Genomic DNA, 18787 nt, shown 5'->3' on the forward strand with positions numbered 1-18787 from the left:
TCTTTTGAGCCTGTGTGTATCTCTCCCACTTCTGAAATCAACACAGGGTCAAAATTGTCAACATCTAGCCCTGATTTCACACCAAAAATCATTATTGGTGTTTTCTTGCTCCTGGGCTCTTGATACAGCCAAGAATTGCGATTGCTGCTTTGAGCCACCACTAATAAGTAGCTGTACATATGCATTTCTGGACAAGCCATGAAATACAGAAGAGTCACTGAAAGTGAAAGAAGCACGTGGACTGAGGCGGTAGACTAATACTACAGGATTTTACACAAATACGACTCACGTTACACAGTTCAGAGTTTCACCAGAGTAACATACTGCACTGAGCCGTGTGCAGCACCCGGAGCAGCAGGGATAGAGATGCTATTTTCCCTACTACAGGTTAGTGGAGCATCACAATGATTTTAAAGCTGCTATTTTAGGGTAATAATGCTACATAATGCTGCTTTAAGTATTAGATTTCCCCTTTAAGTGCCAGTTGGAAACATGCAAATGTAGCTGCATTAAGCTAATGGGGAAAAAAAACAAAAACAAAGACTCATGTCTTGGTAGTACGGTAGGGATTCTGGTTTATTTAGGTTGATGTGGTCAACAGATAAATACCCTCATTGTAATACATGACTGGAGTGTTCGCATGTTAACATATGAGGAGTGACTTTAGAAACATCAGGTCAAGACTGAGTGTCTCTGCAAATACTAAAAGTCAACAAACCAGACTTCTTCATGTTCTGTACAATGAAGGAGCAGAAACAAAAACAACAGAGGGATACTGGGTACATTTGTCACGCCGACACTTAAAGGAATACAATTAGGTTTTCAACCTAATCTCGATCTACAGCATACATCCAGTTACCACAGATAAGTGAGACAAACTCCCTGTATCTAAAAATAAACAGAAAACCAACACACTTGAAGCCAATAGGCAGGCGCTGAGGGTGCATTTTGGGTAAATGAGTTTTCTGTTAATTTTGTAGTACTGGGAAATGATTCAGTCTGTGGTAAAATCGATCAACGTGAAAAGATTAAGAGCATTCCATTAAGCAGCGATGATCCAAAGAAGACAGCAAAGTCTGTGTAAGAAGCCTTTCCAGACACAGATCAGGCCCGCTACTGGATTAAACAGTACTGGTAATGACAATTACTCCAGTGAAAAATGGGAGAAGCAAGCTGTGAAGGCCAGCCCAGCCCACAGGTCATATTCGAGTCATATTCATTGTACATGAGATGGTTCTATATGTACGTGCTGACTGCATGCCCTCCCAGGTTCCTAATCTCCAATGATCAGGGACATTAAATCTTTTCTCCCTGTTTCTTATACAACCCTATAAGCCACACTGGCCGTCAAAAAGAACTGCTCAGATGTGCTGTACTTTGATGTTCAGCAGCTGTTCTGGGTGATGGAAATCCAACAAGTCCAACAAGTGATTGAGTGGTTTGAGGAGTGAGAAAGGTCAAGTGGTCTGGTCATACTGATACACATGCTCTGTTTTTAGCCTCCATTTATTTTATATCCATTTAATTTATAATTCTAATAAACAACACCGGAGCAATTCTTGTTGACCGTCAGGATATATTTGTCTAGTTCAACATCAGATGAAGGCAAAAGGTCCACACAGACTTCTCTTTTGAGGGAGTGGAAACAACCTAAAGAAGCCAAGCAGTTCACTGATGACTAGATCACTGAGCTTAGAATGAAACTTAAGGGGCTGGTTTTTCTGACCAGTGGTCAAGCCTGATCATGGACTACATTTAAATGCTGTATAGTCCGAGACCAGGCTTAAAGGAATGGTTCGGCAATAACTTAAATTTACACAATTACCCTTTTCTCCAGATGTAGTCGATCAGAGGAGATCCATTTGGTGTCCAAATTTAGATTTCATTAATTAGCTACAAGGCTAACACTGTTAAAATACATTAGAGGTCAATAATCACCAAAATCTTAGGAAATACTAAGTAAATACATGCCTCTGCATGTCACACACTCAACCCGCTCAAAACACTTGCACTGTTGACGAGGTCGTTCAAGGCACGGTACGACTTAGCTGCGACCTATAAACATTAACATTAAGTTCAGGGAGGAATTCTGCACCAAAAATGTACCGGGAACCGTTGGGTGACTATTGACTTCTAGTGTTCTAGCCTTGTAGCTGCAGCGCTGCACTAAAGCAGTAAAGTTTAGACACCAAACAGATCTTCCTTTCTTTTAATCCCTGGCTGGAAAATCCATGCTCAAACACACAAAGCCTAAAGCAGTATCTACATGAGGAAGTACGATTAAATAATAATAATAATAATAATTTATACTGAAAAACCAAACAAAACCTAAAAATACTAAGACAGCTTATGATAAATAAGAGCTAACACACTCATATGTGCATAATGTTAATGATAATGTGACAGCTTTCATTTATCATTTAAATAAGATAATAAGAGTTTGGTACACCCAGAGAAAGGCCTGTACATCCAAAAAAACCTCACAAGGTCCTAATGTCTAAAATGTGCATATAGCTGCAGAGCACAGGAAACAAAAACAAAGTTAACAGGAGCAAACAAAGCAGTTTCATGAAGAAAAAAATAAGAAATAAAAGGAACAGATACTACTTTAAAGATATCCCTGCGCAAGGAACCAACCTTTTTACAAACCCATCTCTAAACTAGATAAAAACATAGATTTCAGAAGGCCTCCTTCTTTAAGAGCTGCATTGTTCATGTTGGCATGCTGGTATTGGATGAAGATATTGGAAAAGAAAGACTACTTCACCGACTGCTGATGCATAAGACAACAAAAAGGCGACGTTTCCCTTCATGCTGGCCACGAGGATCTGTAAACATTGCGTGATGTTTTTGTTTTTTTTTCTATTTGCGGCTGAGCTACAGTGCAACACCTTCGCTTGGAGTATAATTGGCTTTTCAATGGATGACGGCTATCGTTCACAATTCGGAAAGAGGTTTACGTGTGCAAAGCTAATGAAACGAAAAGCTTTGTTCTGCTGGTCCTTTTTTATCAGTGTCACTGTAAGTCGTTATTACAGTTACAGGAAGCTCAGGCTTGCTTTGAGCATTCTTAATGCCCTTAGGGTCCCTACATAAGAACACATTTTCTAAAACGGCAGTCACAACTCTACTTACTTGCACATCCCTCGAAATGACGAACAAGTGGTTATCAAATAAATAGTTTATATTCAAAATAATGCATCAAATGTTAGAAACCCTTTAAGGTAACAATTGCTCTAGATAACCTTTAGTTGCTCCCAAAAGGTACTTAACGCACCTTAGAATAATATATTACGTCCTTCGTATTTCAACCATGAAACCCCATGGTTATGTGGAATGATGACAGTGTTGATTAAAGAAATAGTCCAGCACATTTCAACCACATTTCTCTCTAAACAGTTAAAAAACGTTTGAAATCATGCTTATAATAGGACCTAATGGGCAGGTGCTGAAGAAATAAGGTTTTAAAAAAAACAAACAAAAAAAAAAAACACTGGAATATTTCTTGAAGGAAACAGCTCACTATTTTTTCTTCTACTTGTGTCTCCCAGTCGCTCTTTATCTCTTTATTTTAACAATAAATATTGTTAAAAAACAAAAGCGCCCTAGCGCTTCATAGGGTAGTCTAACAGGGGCCCTATTATGTGGCGCTACAGACAGAGAGCCAAAAGCTCTTTCACCCGAGGCACACAGCAAGCTTCTTGCCAGTCTCTCCCTGCCATTCTGGGGCACACACCGCAAGGGGGCACTGTGACCAATGTTTCATGCTTAAGAGAGGAGGAAAGAGCAGAGACTTGAGAGATTGCTTTAAGACTCTACTCTGCTCCACTCTGCTGTACTCTGGGAATGCTGACGAGCACTTGGCATTGATGTGGTGTTGCCACAGCAACAAAAGCTAGACTAGAGAGGGAGGGCGACGGATAAGTGCAGTGGTTCGGGTGCCAGGCAGCGGAGGAAGGAGGGCCGTTTATCTTTTCGCCTTGTACTTTGAAGCGTCCCGCGGCTCTTTGCTGGGGTTGCTCCAGTCATCCGCCCCAGGGCCTCCTTGATAGTGCCGCCAAGCAGACTTATTAAAGACTGGCAGGCGCTCAAACGACTCGCTGGAGAGAGCCTGCATTAAAAAGAGAAAGAGAAAAAAAAACAAAGCCACAGAGAAGGGAAGTCATTAAAAAAGGCTCCAATTGCAGCACAGGGAAGGTCCAACAAACACTCTTCACCTTATCACAAAGTAATAAAGATGAGCAATATGGTATAAGATCACAAGAGTTAAAGATATTCTGAACAATCTGTGTCATGAACATTAGTGAGGTCAGGTGTTAATGTTGGATGGTTGAGGATGGACATGCCTCCCAAGGGTATTGGATGGAGCGCCATAATTTCAGAGAAAGCTAATCCATTCTTTCACAGCCAAATGCTAGGGGGCTTTATACCCCTCCAGCTGACATTTGGCATTGTGCATAGTGACCTTTCTCTCAGTTGGCTTTCGATGGAATCCATTCAGACAGAGTCGCTGACCAGCTTACAATATACAGATTTATATCACCCAGATGATGTTTGGCATTAGGCACAGCAAACTTGCTTTCGGCTGGCTGTTGATGAAATCCATTCAGACAGAGTTGCTGACCAGTATACAGACCAGTATACAATTTACTGGTCTATACCCCTCTAGCAGATGTTTTGTACGATATCATAATATCAGAAACCATGATAAAAGCTAGGTAATTATCAAGACAGTGGTAATTTATTTGCATCTATAATGGGACTAATCCTCAGCTTTCTGAAACATCCTGCCTGGTGTTCAACAAATACTGACTATACCCATAATAGACTCAGAAAAAGCACACTGTGATATCATATTACTTCCCTAAAAGTCAAACTCACCTTCAGGTAGATGACAGCATCTGTCCCTACTCCTTCCATTGAGTACAGCTTCAGGTCTCCCTGAAAGTAGCGTGCGTACAGTCTGGAGATGGGCAGACCATGTCCAAATCCAGCCTTAAGAAATCCATAGGAACAAGAAGAAATTACGTTGGGCGGTAACAGCTGTGGCATCAGTCTGAGGAGGTGCTGCGCCACCTTGGTAGAGAATGTGGACACAGTGCCTTATGGGCAGGTCCACTGGCTGGGATTTGAGGGAGTCTCAGGAGCAGGCTGCAGCTGCCGGCAGTGGTGTATTAGCTAGTTTAGCTAGCATTATCTAGTTTCTTTCTGCAATCAAATGACCACAGAACAAGCACGTTTCTAGTACCTGAATTTTACTGTTACTTGGGTTCTCTTTAGCTTCCGAGCATGGGAGCTCAGCCCTTCTCTAAGCAAATGCTACACAGCATAAGATCTTGATAAGTTTATACTGTGTTTGCAGAACTGTGGACAGATTCACAAATCAGATCTCCATTAAAAAGTGTTTTTTGTTTCTTTTCCTTTACCAGTGGTACTCGTTTGGAGTCCAGGCTGGGTGTTGGTGCAGTGGAGTAGGTGTAATTGAAGAGCCTGTCGATCTTCCTCAGAGCCACACCCCCACCTTTGTCACTGATCTACAGCAAAGACAAAAGATATATTATGGTTTGGTGCTGTGCATGAAATAAGCAAGTGAGCATGGACTAGATAGTGGACACATTTAGGATATGACTGACCTTTATAGAGAGGTCCTCCTTCCCTAGAGTTACTTTCGCCTTAATAAGAGGAAGATCTATCTCATTTTCTCCATGGTGCTCCACTGTAGCTCGCATTGCATTCTAACCACACAGAAACAGAAACAGAAATGGTTAAGGATTTATACATGTTGGAGTCATGTGGGGTGAGTGATAAATTATTACGTTTCTTTAGCAAGTACCAACCCTTTTTAAAAATGATCTTAGAAACTTTGACTGTATTTGATTAAGCATTGATATAATAATGCTTGGTACGAGTCCTAGCGACACCAGGGTTTGATCTTATGATTTTCTGACAGCAGGGCAAAAGCTCACAGAGCTACTCCATCTAAAATTCTTTTTAATAAAACATTCTCTTATCAGCACCAGGCTGATATCAGCAGAAAGAGCTGGACAAAAAGCAACCATGTGATCATGTAAAATGAGTGAGAAGGAGGTAGCAGTGCCTCAGCAGTTTAAGCCTGGTAAATACATGCACCAAAAATGAGCCACAACATTCCTGACCACAAAGATGATGCATTGTTCCAGAAGTCCCAGAAAAGTGCATCACACCCTACTGCTGCAAAATCAGCTTTACAGCTGCAGGTCAGTCAGCGTTCCCACGCTAATCCCTGTCTACTGTTGGCAGCACATACAATGGCACACAAGATTCAGACCTAGATTGGAAAAAGACTTCCAAGACAACTGTCTTGGGAAAGGCCGAGTGCACCTTTTCGTCCGATCCGTGGCGGCTCCACCTCACAACAATGTAAACTCTATGTGACTTCCTAAGTCTTCAGATTTAGGTAATAGTGGTCTGTGCATCAAAAGGCCGATTACCTTTACCAGCACCATGTCTTGCTCTCACTAGCTGACACACTCACTCACTCACAACCAGAATATAACACTTTTCATACTCCAGGATTTGGACTCTAAAAGATCCTGATATTTAGCCTGCTAGATATCTTTCGTTTGCCTGTGAGGCTTCAGCTACTCTTGGTGAGTTATTGAATCAAATCTTTGAACAGTTCACAAATGGTGATCCAGTAAGCTAACCTGGGGCTTTGTCGCAGATTTCCAAAAACTGTTGGAAAGTGGAAAGTCAGGGCTAAAATATGACTCAAAGCATGTGCTGTAAAGGCATGGTGCCAAAATGACACTGGTCACCTTCAAAGATTTTGCTGAGGGAGGTGTTTAGATAGCATATAGAAGAGCAATAGCATATTGGGCATAATGTCTCATCACTTTTGGCTCATCAGTGTATATAACTATTACACAATTTTCTAATAAAAGCTACAGCAGCTTTTCTAGTAGCTTAAGAACAATACACATTGGATCAGTATCAATATTGACCAATACTCAAGATTTCATTATTGGTATCAATAAAGAAAATGTGCGATTACGTCATTTATAATTAACGGCACACATGACATACTTACCATAGCTTATTGTGACAATATTTTGTCATATCCCAAGTAAACATACATATCTATGAGAGCACTGACCTGACATTCTAGGTTTCTAAAAGGTTTCAATCTCAGTCCCTAATAGGGTCATCTCTTCTGAATGGCCAGTTGGTTTTGAATCATGTTAAGTGATGGAGGTTAATCAATAACTTACTACATTTATTGTCAAGAAATCAACTTGCTGTAGGAAATACTGTTTACATATAAATGCATGACTTACAGAACAGCAAACATTAGATACTACAGGCAATGATGCAGGTAATACAGCCAAGATAAGTGATTTATTGTATTTGGCTTTTGATCCATTCAGAAATTGATGCCATAAACAGCATCTGGACAAAAGGTCAAAAGGCTTACCTTGAACAATTCGAACAGCATGTGAAAGAGGTGAGAGGGCACATACACTGCCTGGATGGGCTTCTTAGGTGCCTTCGCTACAAAAGAACAAAGGCAAAGGTTTACAACACATTATTTATACACATATATTTAATGCATCCAGATCATAAGCATTACTTTTCTATATATTAGCTTAAACCATAAACTCCCTGGCCTACCATCCAAGATACTTACTAAGTAAGAACTTGACTGTCTGTGTCTACATTTAAGCCTTTTATAAACACATTTTATAAACATTCTTAAATGACTAAGACTAACAAATTTAAAATGTAAAACCACATCTACAAACTGAGTTATTCATTTTGAGACCTAAACTAATCATGTGCCATGGGGTTTAACATTACATTATTTCTGTTAAGGGAAAGTCAAAGAGACTAATGAGCATCAGTACAAATGACAATTAGCATGTCAGATATTCCAGGTGAGTTTGTGTGTTAATGACAGCAATAATGTGAACCAACAAACAAATAATAGCAATAATGAATCTTTAACCAGGTCACATAAAAGGTTTTACAACATTTTAAATATCATTGCTGTTATCCCCAAAACCTTATGTAAATATTTCCCATTTTTCACAGTTCTAACTATCCAATACCTGGTATTAGATTTTAATGATAAATAGATCAACAGAAATGCTCCAAAATGACTGGGAATAAAATCTTCCACTGAAAATTAAGAAGGGTTTTCTTCTTGCCATTTTAGAGATACATTTTTGAATTCCAGAGATGATCTTCTGTATCACAATCACAACATGTACTAAGTTGGACTGTCTCATGCAACCCTATATATGAGACAGTATGTACCATTGAACTCCTCGATCTTCAGCCCTGGGGCAGCAGGGTAGTATTGCTCACACAGCATCTTGGCAGTCTCATATGCATCTGAAACCAAAAGTAAAATTTAGTTTGTAAAACTAAGCAAAAATAAAAATCACAGGAGAGAGTCAGAGTACACAGTGAGGAACAAAAGAGTCACTTTACCGGTCACTACATCGGCCACACTGCATGCAGGATCAATGCTGCCAATGTGTTTGGGGTGCGCTGGGTTTGTGTCATTGCCAAAGAGGAGTGCTACATTGGGAGCAAAGAGCAAATTTAAAAGTTACAGACAGGGTTTGTGTTTTTGTTATTTATGTGTGGTTTTCTAGTGACCTACTATGCTGGTTGATGAGCATGCGGAAAGAGATGCGGTTGGTATAGAAGCGGTCCAGGAAATACTGAATGTTGGAGCTGACAAATGGGTCAAAGCCAAACTTCTCCTTATACTCGATCACTCCCTGGGCCATGGTGGGGACCACGTCATTGTGTCTGTTCCTGATCTCAATAAGGGCCTCCAAGAAGCTGAAATACAAAAAAACAAGTGTTGATAAGGTTCTAGACCTTGGCAATCATGAACACACTACGTAACTTCTAAATCTGATGACTCTGGGTCATTGTGGTTTGAGCATTAAAAGTCTGATCAGCTATAAGGGTCATACATTACAATCTCAGCAGGGGAGAGACACCAATGACACTGTTTAGTCTTCAAACTATGTTTTGTCACTCAGGCAAGCAGTGAAATGTACTACGTACACATAAACCCACTTGTTGATGTTGTACAACTCCTCCACTGGGTTTACCTTTACCCTATATCTTACACTCATTAGCTCACTGCCCCTAACACATGTGTGTGTGTGAGTGTGTGTTCACTACCAGATGGGTTAAATGCGGAGGACACATTTCGCTGTACAGTCCACACTGTACAGTGACAAATACGTGCACCTTTACCTTTACCTTTACCTTTTTTGTTGAGGAAAGTACCAGCACGTGGCTGCAATCACAGAAAAGTGTATGCCATTAGCGGTAGTCACATTACTTAAGTCAGCCATAAAGTGTGGAGATAAGCTCAGGTTGCAGTATAGTAGTTACTGAAAGGCTGGTAATAAAAGGGAAAAAAGCCAGGATAAGAGCAGAGCTAAATTTGTCTCTTGTGGCTGTGTTTGAGGCCGCTGGTGGGATCACAGATGCGCGTGTACAAGATCTAGCTTCTGAGAAGAAAATATAACAGACAAAAACTACATACTATATATGTATTGCCATTTGTTTTTCCCAAAATATCATATTTTTCATGTTTAGCACCACACTGTTGAGAACAGGAAAGAAATGCATGGTAAGAACCTCATACTCTCGTGTCTACGATTGGTCTGAACAATTTGTTGGAGCCAACTGTTTAGCTGCTGGTCACTAAATTATGGCTACAAATCAGATACGTTCATAGGAAATAACTAGTCGCTTATCGCTCTGTCCCCTGCTAGTGTGAATGGACGGTAAGGCCTTCCAGGAGAGTCACCAGGACATTGGTTTAGATGACCGACTGGTGTGGTGGACCACCACAGAGAGATGTTAACGGCGGAAACACTCAAATGTAATTGCATTTGTTTTTGTGACATTACACAATCAATGTATTCCATATATGGACTGTGATGTATTTTGTAAATATTGGCAAGTTTTAATGTACCAGTCACTCCAGAGTATTTTATTTATTTATATATTTATAACTCTCCCTGAAGAGGAAAACCCCCTTATATTCCATAACTATGTCTTTCGCATCCATATTGGTGTTCTGCATAAACAATGTGTGCGGATGTGGGCTAGTGCCAAATAGCCTTTAATAGTTGAATAATATTTGCTGATGCATTATATACTGTTGCTCTTGTCAGAGTGCTGTCAGCATCACTGTCCTCCTACACTTCGAAGCACTGCACTGAATACGGAAAAATCAAAGCATGCCTCCAAGTAAACATGGACACAAAGCAGAAATAGAAATAACTGCACTCACTCATTCAGGGCATGTGGGTCATCTGGGCTCCTATTTTCATACTCGAGTAACTCCAGAAAGCTCTGCATGTACCTGAAGGAACACAACACAAAGGCTCATTTTTTTGGTGAGATCAATGCTTAATATTCAACGTTAAGGGGGCAACAACAATACAAGAATTCTGGGCAACAGCCAATAACTACAGTGTTACAAGCTTACAAGGTTATGATATGGGCATAATGGTTACTGCAAGTACAATTCAACACCTGGTACTGTATGCAAAACTTCTCTGTATGATGCAAATCCCTTCTTTGCAAATGCTTTGGTGTTTTCCAAATGTGAGGCTTATTGCTTTGGGGGCTGCTCATGGAGACAGAGATCAGACAGAGCTGATGTGAGCTAGTGCTATTTTGGTGCAGTAAATAATAAGTATCTAGAAAGGAAGTGCAGTTACAAGTTAGACAGAAAACCAGGAACACAGAGAAAGCTTGCACATACGGGTAATCGCTATGTCTTATTCAGTAGTGATAAAAACACATGCATAAATAGTGCCTTACATCCTCATTTAAACATGTACACTTGTCACCAAATACAAGCGAAAAAACTGCATGCAGCCAGACTCAATGTAGCAGACAGATGCTAACTAGTATGAAAAACAGTTGCTAACCCTGATTAAAAAAGCCACAAATACCTGTATAAAAAATCATATGTAAGTTGTGTAATAACTTACATGTTACACATTTATTACATAAAGCATAAAACATGATGCTGGTATGTGTATCTGTCCATGTGACAGTCCAGCATCACAAACCTCTAGGGAATCAGTAGCTAAAATATGCAATCATATGGAGCAGCTCAATAACTCAAGCTTTTGAGGACATTTTTTGCAACTGTGTCATTTTCCAGGAGTTTCCATTACTGGAAATAACCGTCTGTAAATGTCCAGGTGATTCAGATTTTCCAGGACATGTGGAACTTTGTCTTCCTACAAGACAAAAAGTCAGCCAACCACATCTTTTCAAAAGGTCACTAACGCTACTCCATTGGACAGTTCAACACGCTTGGAGGAGAACACTAACTGACATATCTGGTACATGAGCTAACAGATACTTGCACTCACTAGCATCAGCCCAAATGATTGGGGGAGAAGTAGGGGCATCCCATCAACCTGGAGATAGCGAGGCCAAGTATGCTCTCTGATGTTCCTAAGCGTGTCTGTAGCATCACTGGGGACTGAATGTCCAATCACTTGATGACAGGGCTAATGCTCTGAGAGCTGAGCCCCAAATGTAGAGATTTTAACCCATTACCCCAGTACTGCATAAACATTCTGCTCTTACAGAGTATGATAAGTACATCAAATATTGATTAGAAATATCAATCAACTCTGCCCAGTGCTGATCATTTTCTTTTTAAAGAGTTCATCCCTCCTCTGTATCAGCACATTTAAAAACTGCACATTAGGGGGTTGATAACAAGGGAGCAGAAGCAGGGCTTAGTAAGGCGCAAGCAGGATGGAAGCAGCCAATCAAATGTGCTTTTTTGCCTCCGATATCGCTGCAACTACCAGTGGGAGTGTAAACATTCGGAAAATCGCCACCCCACCGCTACATAATAGAGGGAGAAATCCACACTATTTTATTATCAACTGAGGCCGAGTTATGGACGCAGCAGAACAGAATTTCCATCCTCTTGGGGGCGCAACAGCTGGGTATGAAGCCACAAAAATAATAATTGGCAACGGTTCTTGTTGGACAAATCACTGTATCTCTGTATTCAGTAGTAGTAGTTTATAAGAATATGTTGCTACTGATGTTCTTAGTCTGTGATTACAGCAAGATAAATATCAAATATCGCAAAAAATCTTGAAATATTGTGATATAGTATTTTTACCATATCGCCCAACCCTACAAGAAGTAAGTCTCTAAAAAGTGTTTGTAGATATAAATAAATAAATAAATTACAAATTAAGAGTTAACTTAAACTCACTAGCAAATGCAGATAGTATTCCGATACCATCTTGCATCCCAATTCAACTGCCTGTGCTTTATGAGACTGGGCTGTCAGGCCTATTCACCAAAACCACTCACCATTTCTGTACCAGTTTGACAGAAGGCTGACTCAGCAGCCTGTCAGGCAGCAGGTTGACCTCTCGCATGGTGTTAGCCAGCCGTACAGGCAGCTCCTTCCGCAGGAACATGTACGACGTCTTCTCGCACGCATTGTCCCTGCCTGGAACAAATAAACACACTCAGTGCACGTAGAACAAGGAGCAGGGAGACACAGGCAGCAGCATGACAAAGGAAAAGGAACGAAGGAGGTCTTGTTTGCCAATCGCAACCTAACTGCTGAATCATCATGCTGGGGTTTATCTATGTCATCTGGATCCATGCCAACATTTCCAGAGGGGAAACAAATGTGTGAATAAGAGCACATGATCACAGCCTAATTGAACCTGTATTAAAAAGACTGATGGACATGGCGAGCAACACGTAGCACACGCGTATCAATTATACATCAGTCAGAGGAACAGCAGGGCCTGAGAGCAAGTAGCGACCAAATCTAAGACTACTCACACTGGAAAAAAAAAGTGTACTCAGGGGTATGAATCATTGATAACACAGTGAAATGAACCAACAGCAGACTCATTAAGAGTAATGTAATCCAATACTGTGCATAGTCTATGTGCTAATGATTTCAATACAGGACTGCCTTTATTGGCAATGATCAACATTAACCACCTGGTTAGATCCTACCCACCTCTGTATTCTCTACAGTCCTCTATAGTCATTTTACAGTTGCAATCATATACATAATTATTCAACCCATTTCATATTAAATGTACAGCTGGTTTCAAAAAAACAAACAAGACAGTTTAAATAGCTCAACACAACTAATATGTGATTTCTCCAACTTCAACACAAAACTTTATTTATTATTATTTTTTTTACTACTTTTAATGACTACTGCAGTCTTCAAAATTATTTAACCCATATATAGAGTCCCTCATAAGAGCACACATTTGTAAATCAAGGAGGCAAATCAAGGGCTTCATTAGGTGCATTAGGTGTGGTTGAGACAGGCTAGATGTTTGCTGACTGTGGAGTTTGACAGAATGTTAGAAATATGACTAAATAAGTCATGAGAGTTATCCAAAAGATTAAAAGAAGAGATCATTACCTTGCACAAACATGGAAAAGGATACAAAAAGGGAGCAAAGGCACTGAATGTTCCTAGAGTTACAGCTGAAAGCATAGTTTGCAGGTTCAAAGTTACACTACACGGGCTACACTACCTAGATGTGGCAGAAAGGAAAAGCTTATACCGGCTGCCACCAGATTCCTGAGGAAAACCCTCAAGTAACTGCTAAAGATGGGGTGTCACCATACTAAGTGCTGAAGGTCTCCATGCCCGGACTCCAAGACATACACCTCTACTGATCCAAAAGCACAAGAAACGTCTGCACCAATTTGCTTAAAATCAAGTAAATAAGCCAAAGACGTTTTTGTAACTTTCTGAAAAGAACACTTTGTCTACAGTGAAGCATGGTGGTGATGTAGCAATGCTCTGGGGCTGGTTTGTTTCCTCTGGCACCAGAAACCAGAGGTGTGTGGGTGGCTAGATGGGTTCAACAAAAAGACAAAATATCCCAAGCATACCTCACAGTCTACCAAAGGCTTGGTTTCAGAAGTCCTGGAAGATTGGAGCCGTATACTACTAAATACTACGGAAACCCTCTATAGTAGTTAAATTAATGTTGCTACTAGGGATGATCGATACCACCTGCTCCAGTCCAATACTAATATCAATTTCAAGTATCTGCCAATACAGAGTACGGATACAGATATCAACCTTGACTTAAATACTGGGTAGATGGCTATAAACCATGATATTTATAGTGTTCCCACTTTTTTTAATATCTTATCCCAAATAAGATCTAATAAGTGTGAAAGGACAGCATTTACAAGTTGAGTAACTGCACATTTGAAAAGTTTCAGAGCTATGAAAAAGTAAAAATGTCCACAATGCAGAAACATGTGCAAGTAGGAAGCTTGACCAAACAACTTTTTTTTTATTGTTTACATTCAATTTACATTTCAGAGAGGTAAAAAAGTTTAGAAACAAAAAGTGCTTACACAGCAATTTCACATTCAAGTACACATCTCTATTTAAGAAGCTACTAAACTTCATTGTGTGGCTTTTAAACAAGCTGCTTAAACTCAACTTCTGGTTTCAGATCCAAAAAAACACCACATGGAAAGAAAAAGTGATAATGCAAAAGATCCATTAAAAGTCTGTTCAATGGTAATAACTATTCAGTACCGGCTTTTACTAGTTGTTTAAATGTTTGGTTTAATAACAAAGTATGCAAATATAAATGTCAGGAGTGAAACTATTTCTGTTAATGCATTTTGCAGAGGACATTTTAACCAAAAATCATGTGAAACTTGAAAAAATTGCTTCACTATATCAGTACAACACAATGCATGTAGCTGTTCTACACTCAAAAAATGACTGGGTTCATTCAATTACGATTAACTTCATATTACATAATCTGAGAAAAGGAAGACCAAAATGAGTTTCCTTCTTAACTTTCAATGGAAGTCAATGCAAAGAAAAAACCCCAAAAAATTATACATATTTCAGTAAGTCAGGCTCTCCAGACTATCAAAATCAATGGGATACAATCTAGATTTGCCAGAAGCTGAATTTGGGCTGGCTGTCTGAGATAGCCTTTGGTACAATGTTGAAAACAAATGTCAGATTTGAATTGTATTCAAATGTAAAAAAACAGTAGAAATGGAGATACATGTCTATTACGTTACAGCAGCAACATGCATCAGCTTAAGAACTCTTCAGATGAAACAAGTAAAACTGGGGGCCTGTGTTGTGTTTTTCCTTATGATAAACAGATCCGCTATCAGTCTTCAGCTCACTGTACAGTGAAGGGCAGAACAAGGTCAAGAGAGGAACTTACACAGCTATGCAACACCCTTTCTGTCCTCAAAATATGCCAGCTAAAATTCTGAAGCCAACTAGGCCTATCCTACAGGGCCCATTTAACGGATACTCACATTTCTTCACCTAAGCATTGTTAAAAGTTTCCAAACACACCGCTAACTGTCCAGAGAACAGTATACACAGAAAGCTGTGAAAGCAGACAAATTTGTAATTCATAAAATCATCACAATACCATAGAGTACCATCTATGTGTACCACCAACCTATTCAGCTTACAGCAGTTCGGTTCTGCTCATTTACAGTGCAGTTACACTACATGGACAAACATATTGGGAAACCAACACAGTACACCTACAGGAGCTTTTCTGACATCCTATTCTAAACCCATATGCAGGAATGTGGAGTTGGTCCCTCCTCTGCAGCTCTAACAGCTTCCACTTCTATTTCACGTCTATGAGATGTTTTGCCCATTCATCCAGAAGAGCATTAGTGAGGTCTAAACTGCTGTTAGATGAGAGGGCGTGGCTCACAGTCTCGGTTCTAGTTCATCCCAAAGGTGTTTGATGGGGTTGAGTCCAGGTCTCTGTCTGGGCCAGTCAAGTTTTTTTCACACCAAATTCACCCAACCATGCCTTTATGGACCTTGCTTTGTGCACAGGGGCAGAGTCATGCTGGAACATAAAGGGGCCTTCCCCAAATTGTTTCCACAAAGTTGGAAGCATACAAAAGCATTATGATTTCCCTTCATTGGAACTAAGGGGCCTAGGCCAACCCCTAAAAAAACCCCAAATGGCATTATCCCTCCTCCACCAAACTTTACAGCTGGCACATGGAAGTGGCAGTATGCTTTACACCAACCCATCTAATGCCTGGCACTGTGCCTGGTGATGTAAGGCTTGCCTGAAGTTGTTCGGTCTTGGAAACCCATGCCATGAAGTACCAGTGCATAGCTTTTTTTTCTGCTTATATTAATGCCAGTGGAGGTTTGGAACTACGTAGTTCCTGAGTCAGCGACTTTTATGCACAGTATGCCTCAGCACTTGGCAACCCAGACATAATTTTACATGGTTTGTCACTTCATGGCATTTACATTTTAGTAATACCACTCATAGTTGATGGTGAAATATCTAGGTGGAAGAAATTTTACCAACTGATCAGCTAGGTGCTTAATTTTATATACATGTATCAATGGGACTGAATGAAACACCTGAATTCAGTGATTAAGAGGTGTGGCCCGGCACTTTTACCCATACAGTGTATGAGTGTTTCAGTCTGAACGTCTTAGAGTCTTAAAGGAACAGTAAATGGTTGTGCAAACATAAATTATTATTTTCTCACACAAACACCATATGTTAAAAAAAGGTGACATAAGATCATAAGATAATAGTATTGAGAGTTACGTTACGTTGGCCAGACTGCAGACAAGCACCACAAAACACCAAAGGCACCATGAGACATCTGTAATCAGGCAGGTCCCTGATGAATGACTGACTTAATAAACAGCTTCTGAGGCCAACGCTGTGTCAACCTAGAAGCTCAGCTGAAGACCCAAGCAGGGGTCTTATACTAGTCCATGCCATGATTAGTTTTCCATACCAGTTCCCAACCCTGGACCTGTAGGACCACCTATCCTTATACTATGGTGGGTACCTACTCCAGCACATCACCTTTTACTCAGGAAGGGCTTGTTCGTTGGCTGGTTAGTAAGTTGGATCAGGGCTGTTGGGAGCACGGTAAGCACTAAAATGTGCCAGGCAGGGGGTCAGCCAGGACCGGGGTCGGGAACCACCTGCACCGCACAGGGATCTCGACAAGGAAATTAGATGTAGCTACTAGATGTTTAAAGTTATTAGTAAAAGCCTGTATGAGTAAATACATGAATTAAGCACTACATGTAGAGTCCTACATCACCATAATTTACTCGCGCACAGGAAAAGTAGAGAAGCTGAAGTTAGCTTCTCCTTGTAATTTTCCGTTCCACCTTAAATTACACAGCTGCTACGTTCAGGCACCGCGGGCGCCGCAATGGGACTGCTGCAGCATTTAAGGTGGACCGAAAAATTAGAAGAAGCCAACCCGAGCATCGTAAAAGCACTTACCAAATTCCAGAAACTGCTTAATCGACAGGGGCGACGGTGAAAACCGGGAGTAGTATTCAATCTTTGGAGAAGTGTTCTTCAGCAGAAACAATGACAACCTCATTGTTAGTGAATGTAGCTACCGAACCGACCTAGGTTAGCTGGCTGCACTGTTCTTCTGAGAGGGCCACAGCAATGTAAACCAGCAGGCCGAATGGGGCGCATTGGCTAAAGAAAATAACAATATTGTGACAACCGTCTATGTAAGCAGAGACATTTTCCCCCAGCTCCACCGTCACTGTTTTTGCGAAGTGACGATCACAGTAAATGTGGGGTCGCGTCTGCGTTACTAACGTTAGTTATTCTCCTAACATCACGTACACAACTGTCCTCGCAACCGCACATCGCGACTCAACTGAGCCCAACACACCTGATTGGCTGGCGGTGGCTGCAAAGAGCCAACTCTGCACTGCCATTGGCTGAACGCGTGTGACACCGGTCTGTTATCGGCTGCCAGGTTAGGTTGATTTTCTTAATTGTGGTGGGGATTCAGTTTCCCCGAGACGATTTGCTTGAACTGTCCGATAAAATGAGTTAAACGGCAGAATTTTTACGTAATAAAAATAATATTTTTAAGTATATTGTAGCGTGTAAGGTTTCATCTCTCACTTGATTCGTGAGAATTCGTGACTTTCCCCAAAGCATTTCAATAGGAAGTAGGAAATAGGCACTTGTCATAAACAACTTGGTTTTGACAGCAAGTTAAACACCTAGCACTATATTATATGAATGATTAAATATGTAAACAGATTTTATTGTAGTGAAAATCCCATAAATACCATACAATCCTATTTACTTAAAATGCTATGTCTCATACGTCTCTCGCTCATCGGTTCGACTGATTTAATCCCTGAGAATCAGTTTGAAAGAACCGATTCACTCACGAGTCGGTTCTCATTAGTGCACAGCGATGTTGAAGCAGCACGTTTGGCGCTGCAGGGCACGTGAGCATTTCTGCACGTCCTCAACACGTGTTAAAGGTAGCTCAATGATCTAGTGTGTAAAAATCAATGAATCAAATAGCTTTAGGCGTGTAGGCCTATATAACAACTGACCTCCACACAAACATACTCTGGCCCATTAGGGCAATTTTTGTCTATTTGTTTAATTCCATGTTTCCATTTTCAGTTCGTTCACCGTGTTTTTCTTATATATTGATTCATAAACATCTTTACTGTTATTCGATTTTGAGCCTGTTTATGCTTGTGGTTATTATCTAATTTACATGATTTGCTATGTTATTTACAATTAAACAGGATGTATTCTGAAGGTGTTGTTAAGCTGCTGAAGACTTTCCTGACTCAAGTCAAAGTGTGAGGCAGAGCTGATATTTGATCATTGATGTAATAAAGTGCACACATTCACATTACATATAGTACAAGTTTAACTCTAGTAGTATA

General features: G+C 40.4%; 1 protein-coding gene across 1 annotated transcript; it reads right to left on the reverse strand.

The window, feature by feature from the left end:
- Positions 1-549: 549 nt before the first annotated feature.
- On the reverse strand, positions 550-17742 carry pdk3a (pyruvate dehydrogenase kinase, isozyme 3a). The gene is made up of 11 exons (XM_072690016.1): positions 17349-17742; positions 12379-12520; positions 10310-10381; positions 8648-8832; positions 8473-8562; positions 8296-8373; positions 7454-7530; positions 5634-5735; positions 5427-5534; positions 4882-4995; positions 550-4111 (listed from the first exon to the last, which is right to left on the reverse strand). Exons 1-11 carry the CDS (start codon positions 17449-17451, stop codon positions 3968-3970), a joined length of 1215 nt encoding a protein of 404 aa, XP_072546117.1. The 5' UTR covers positions 17452-17742; the 3' UTR covers positions 550-3967.
- Between the last annotated feature and the right edge of the window lie 1045 nt (positions 17743-18787).

The sequence above is a fragment of the Salminus brasiliensis genome, chromosome 1 (assembly GCF_030463535.1).
Source record: "Salminus brasiliensis chromosome 1, fSalBra1.hap2, whole genome shotgun sequence".
Lineage (NCBI taxonomy): Eukaryota > Metazoa > Chordata > Actinopteri > Characiformes > Bryconidae > Salminus > Salminus brasiliensis.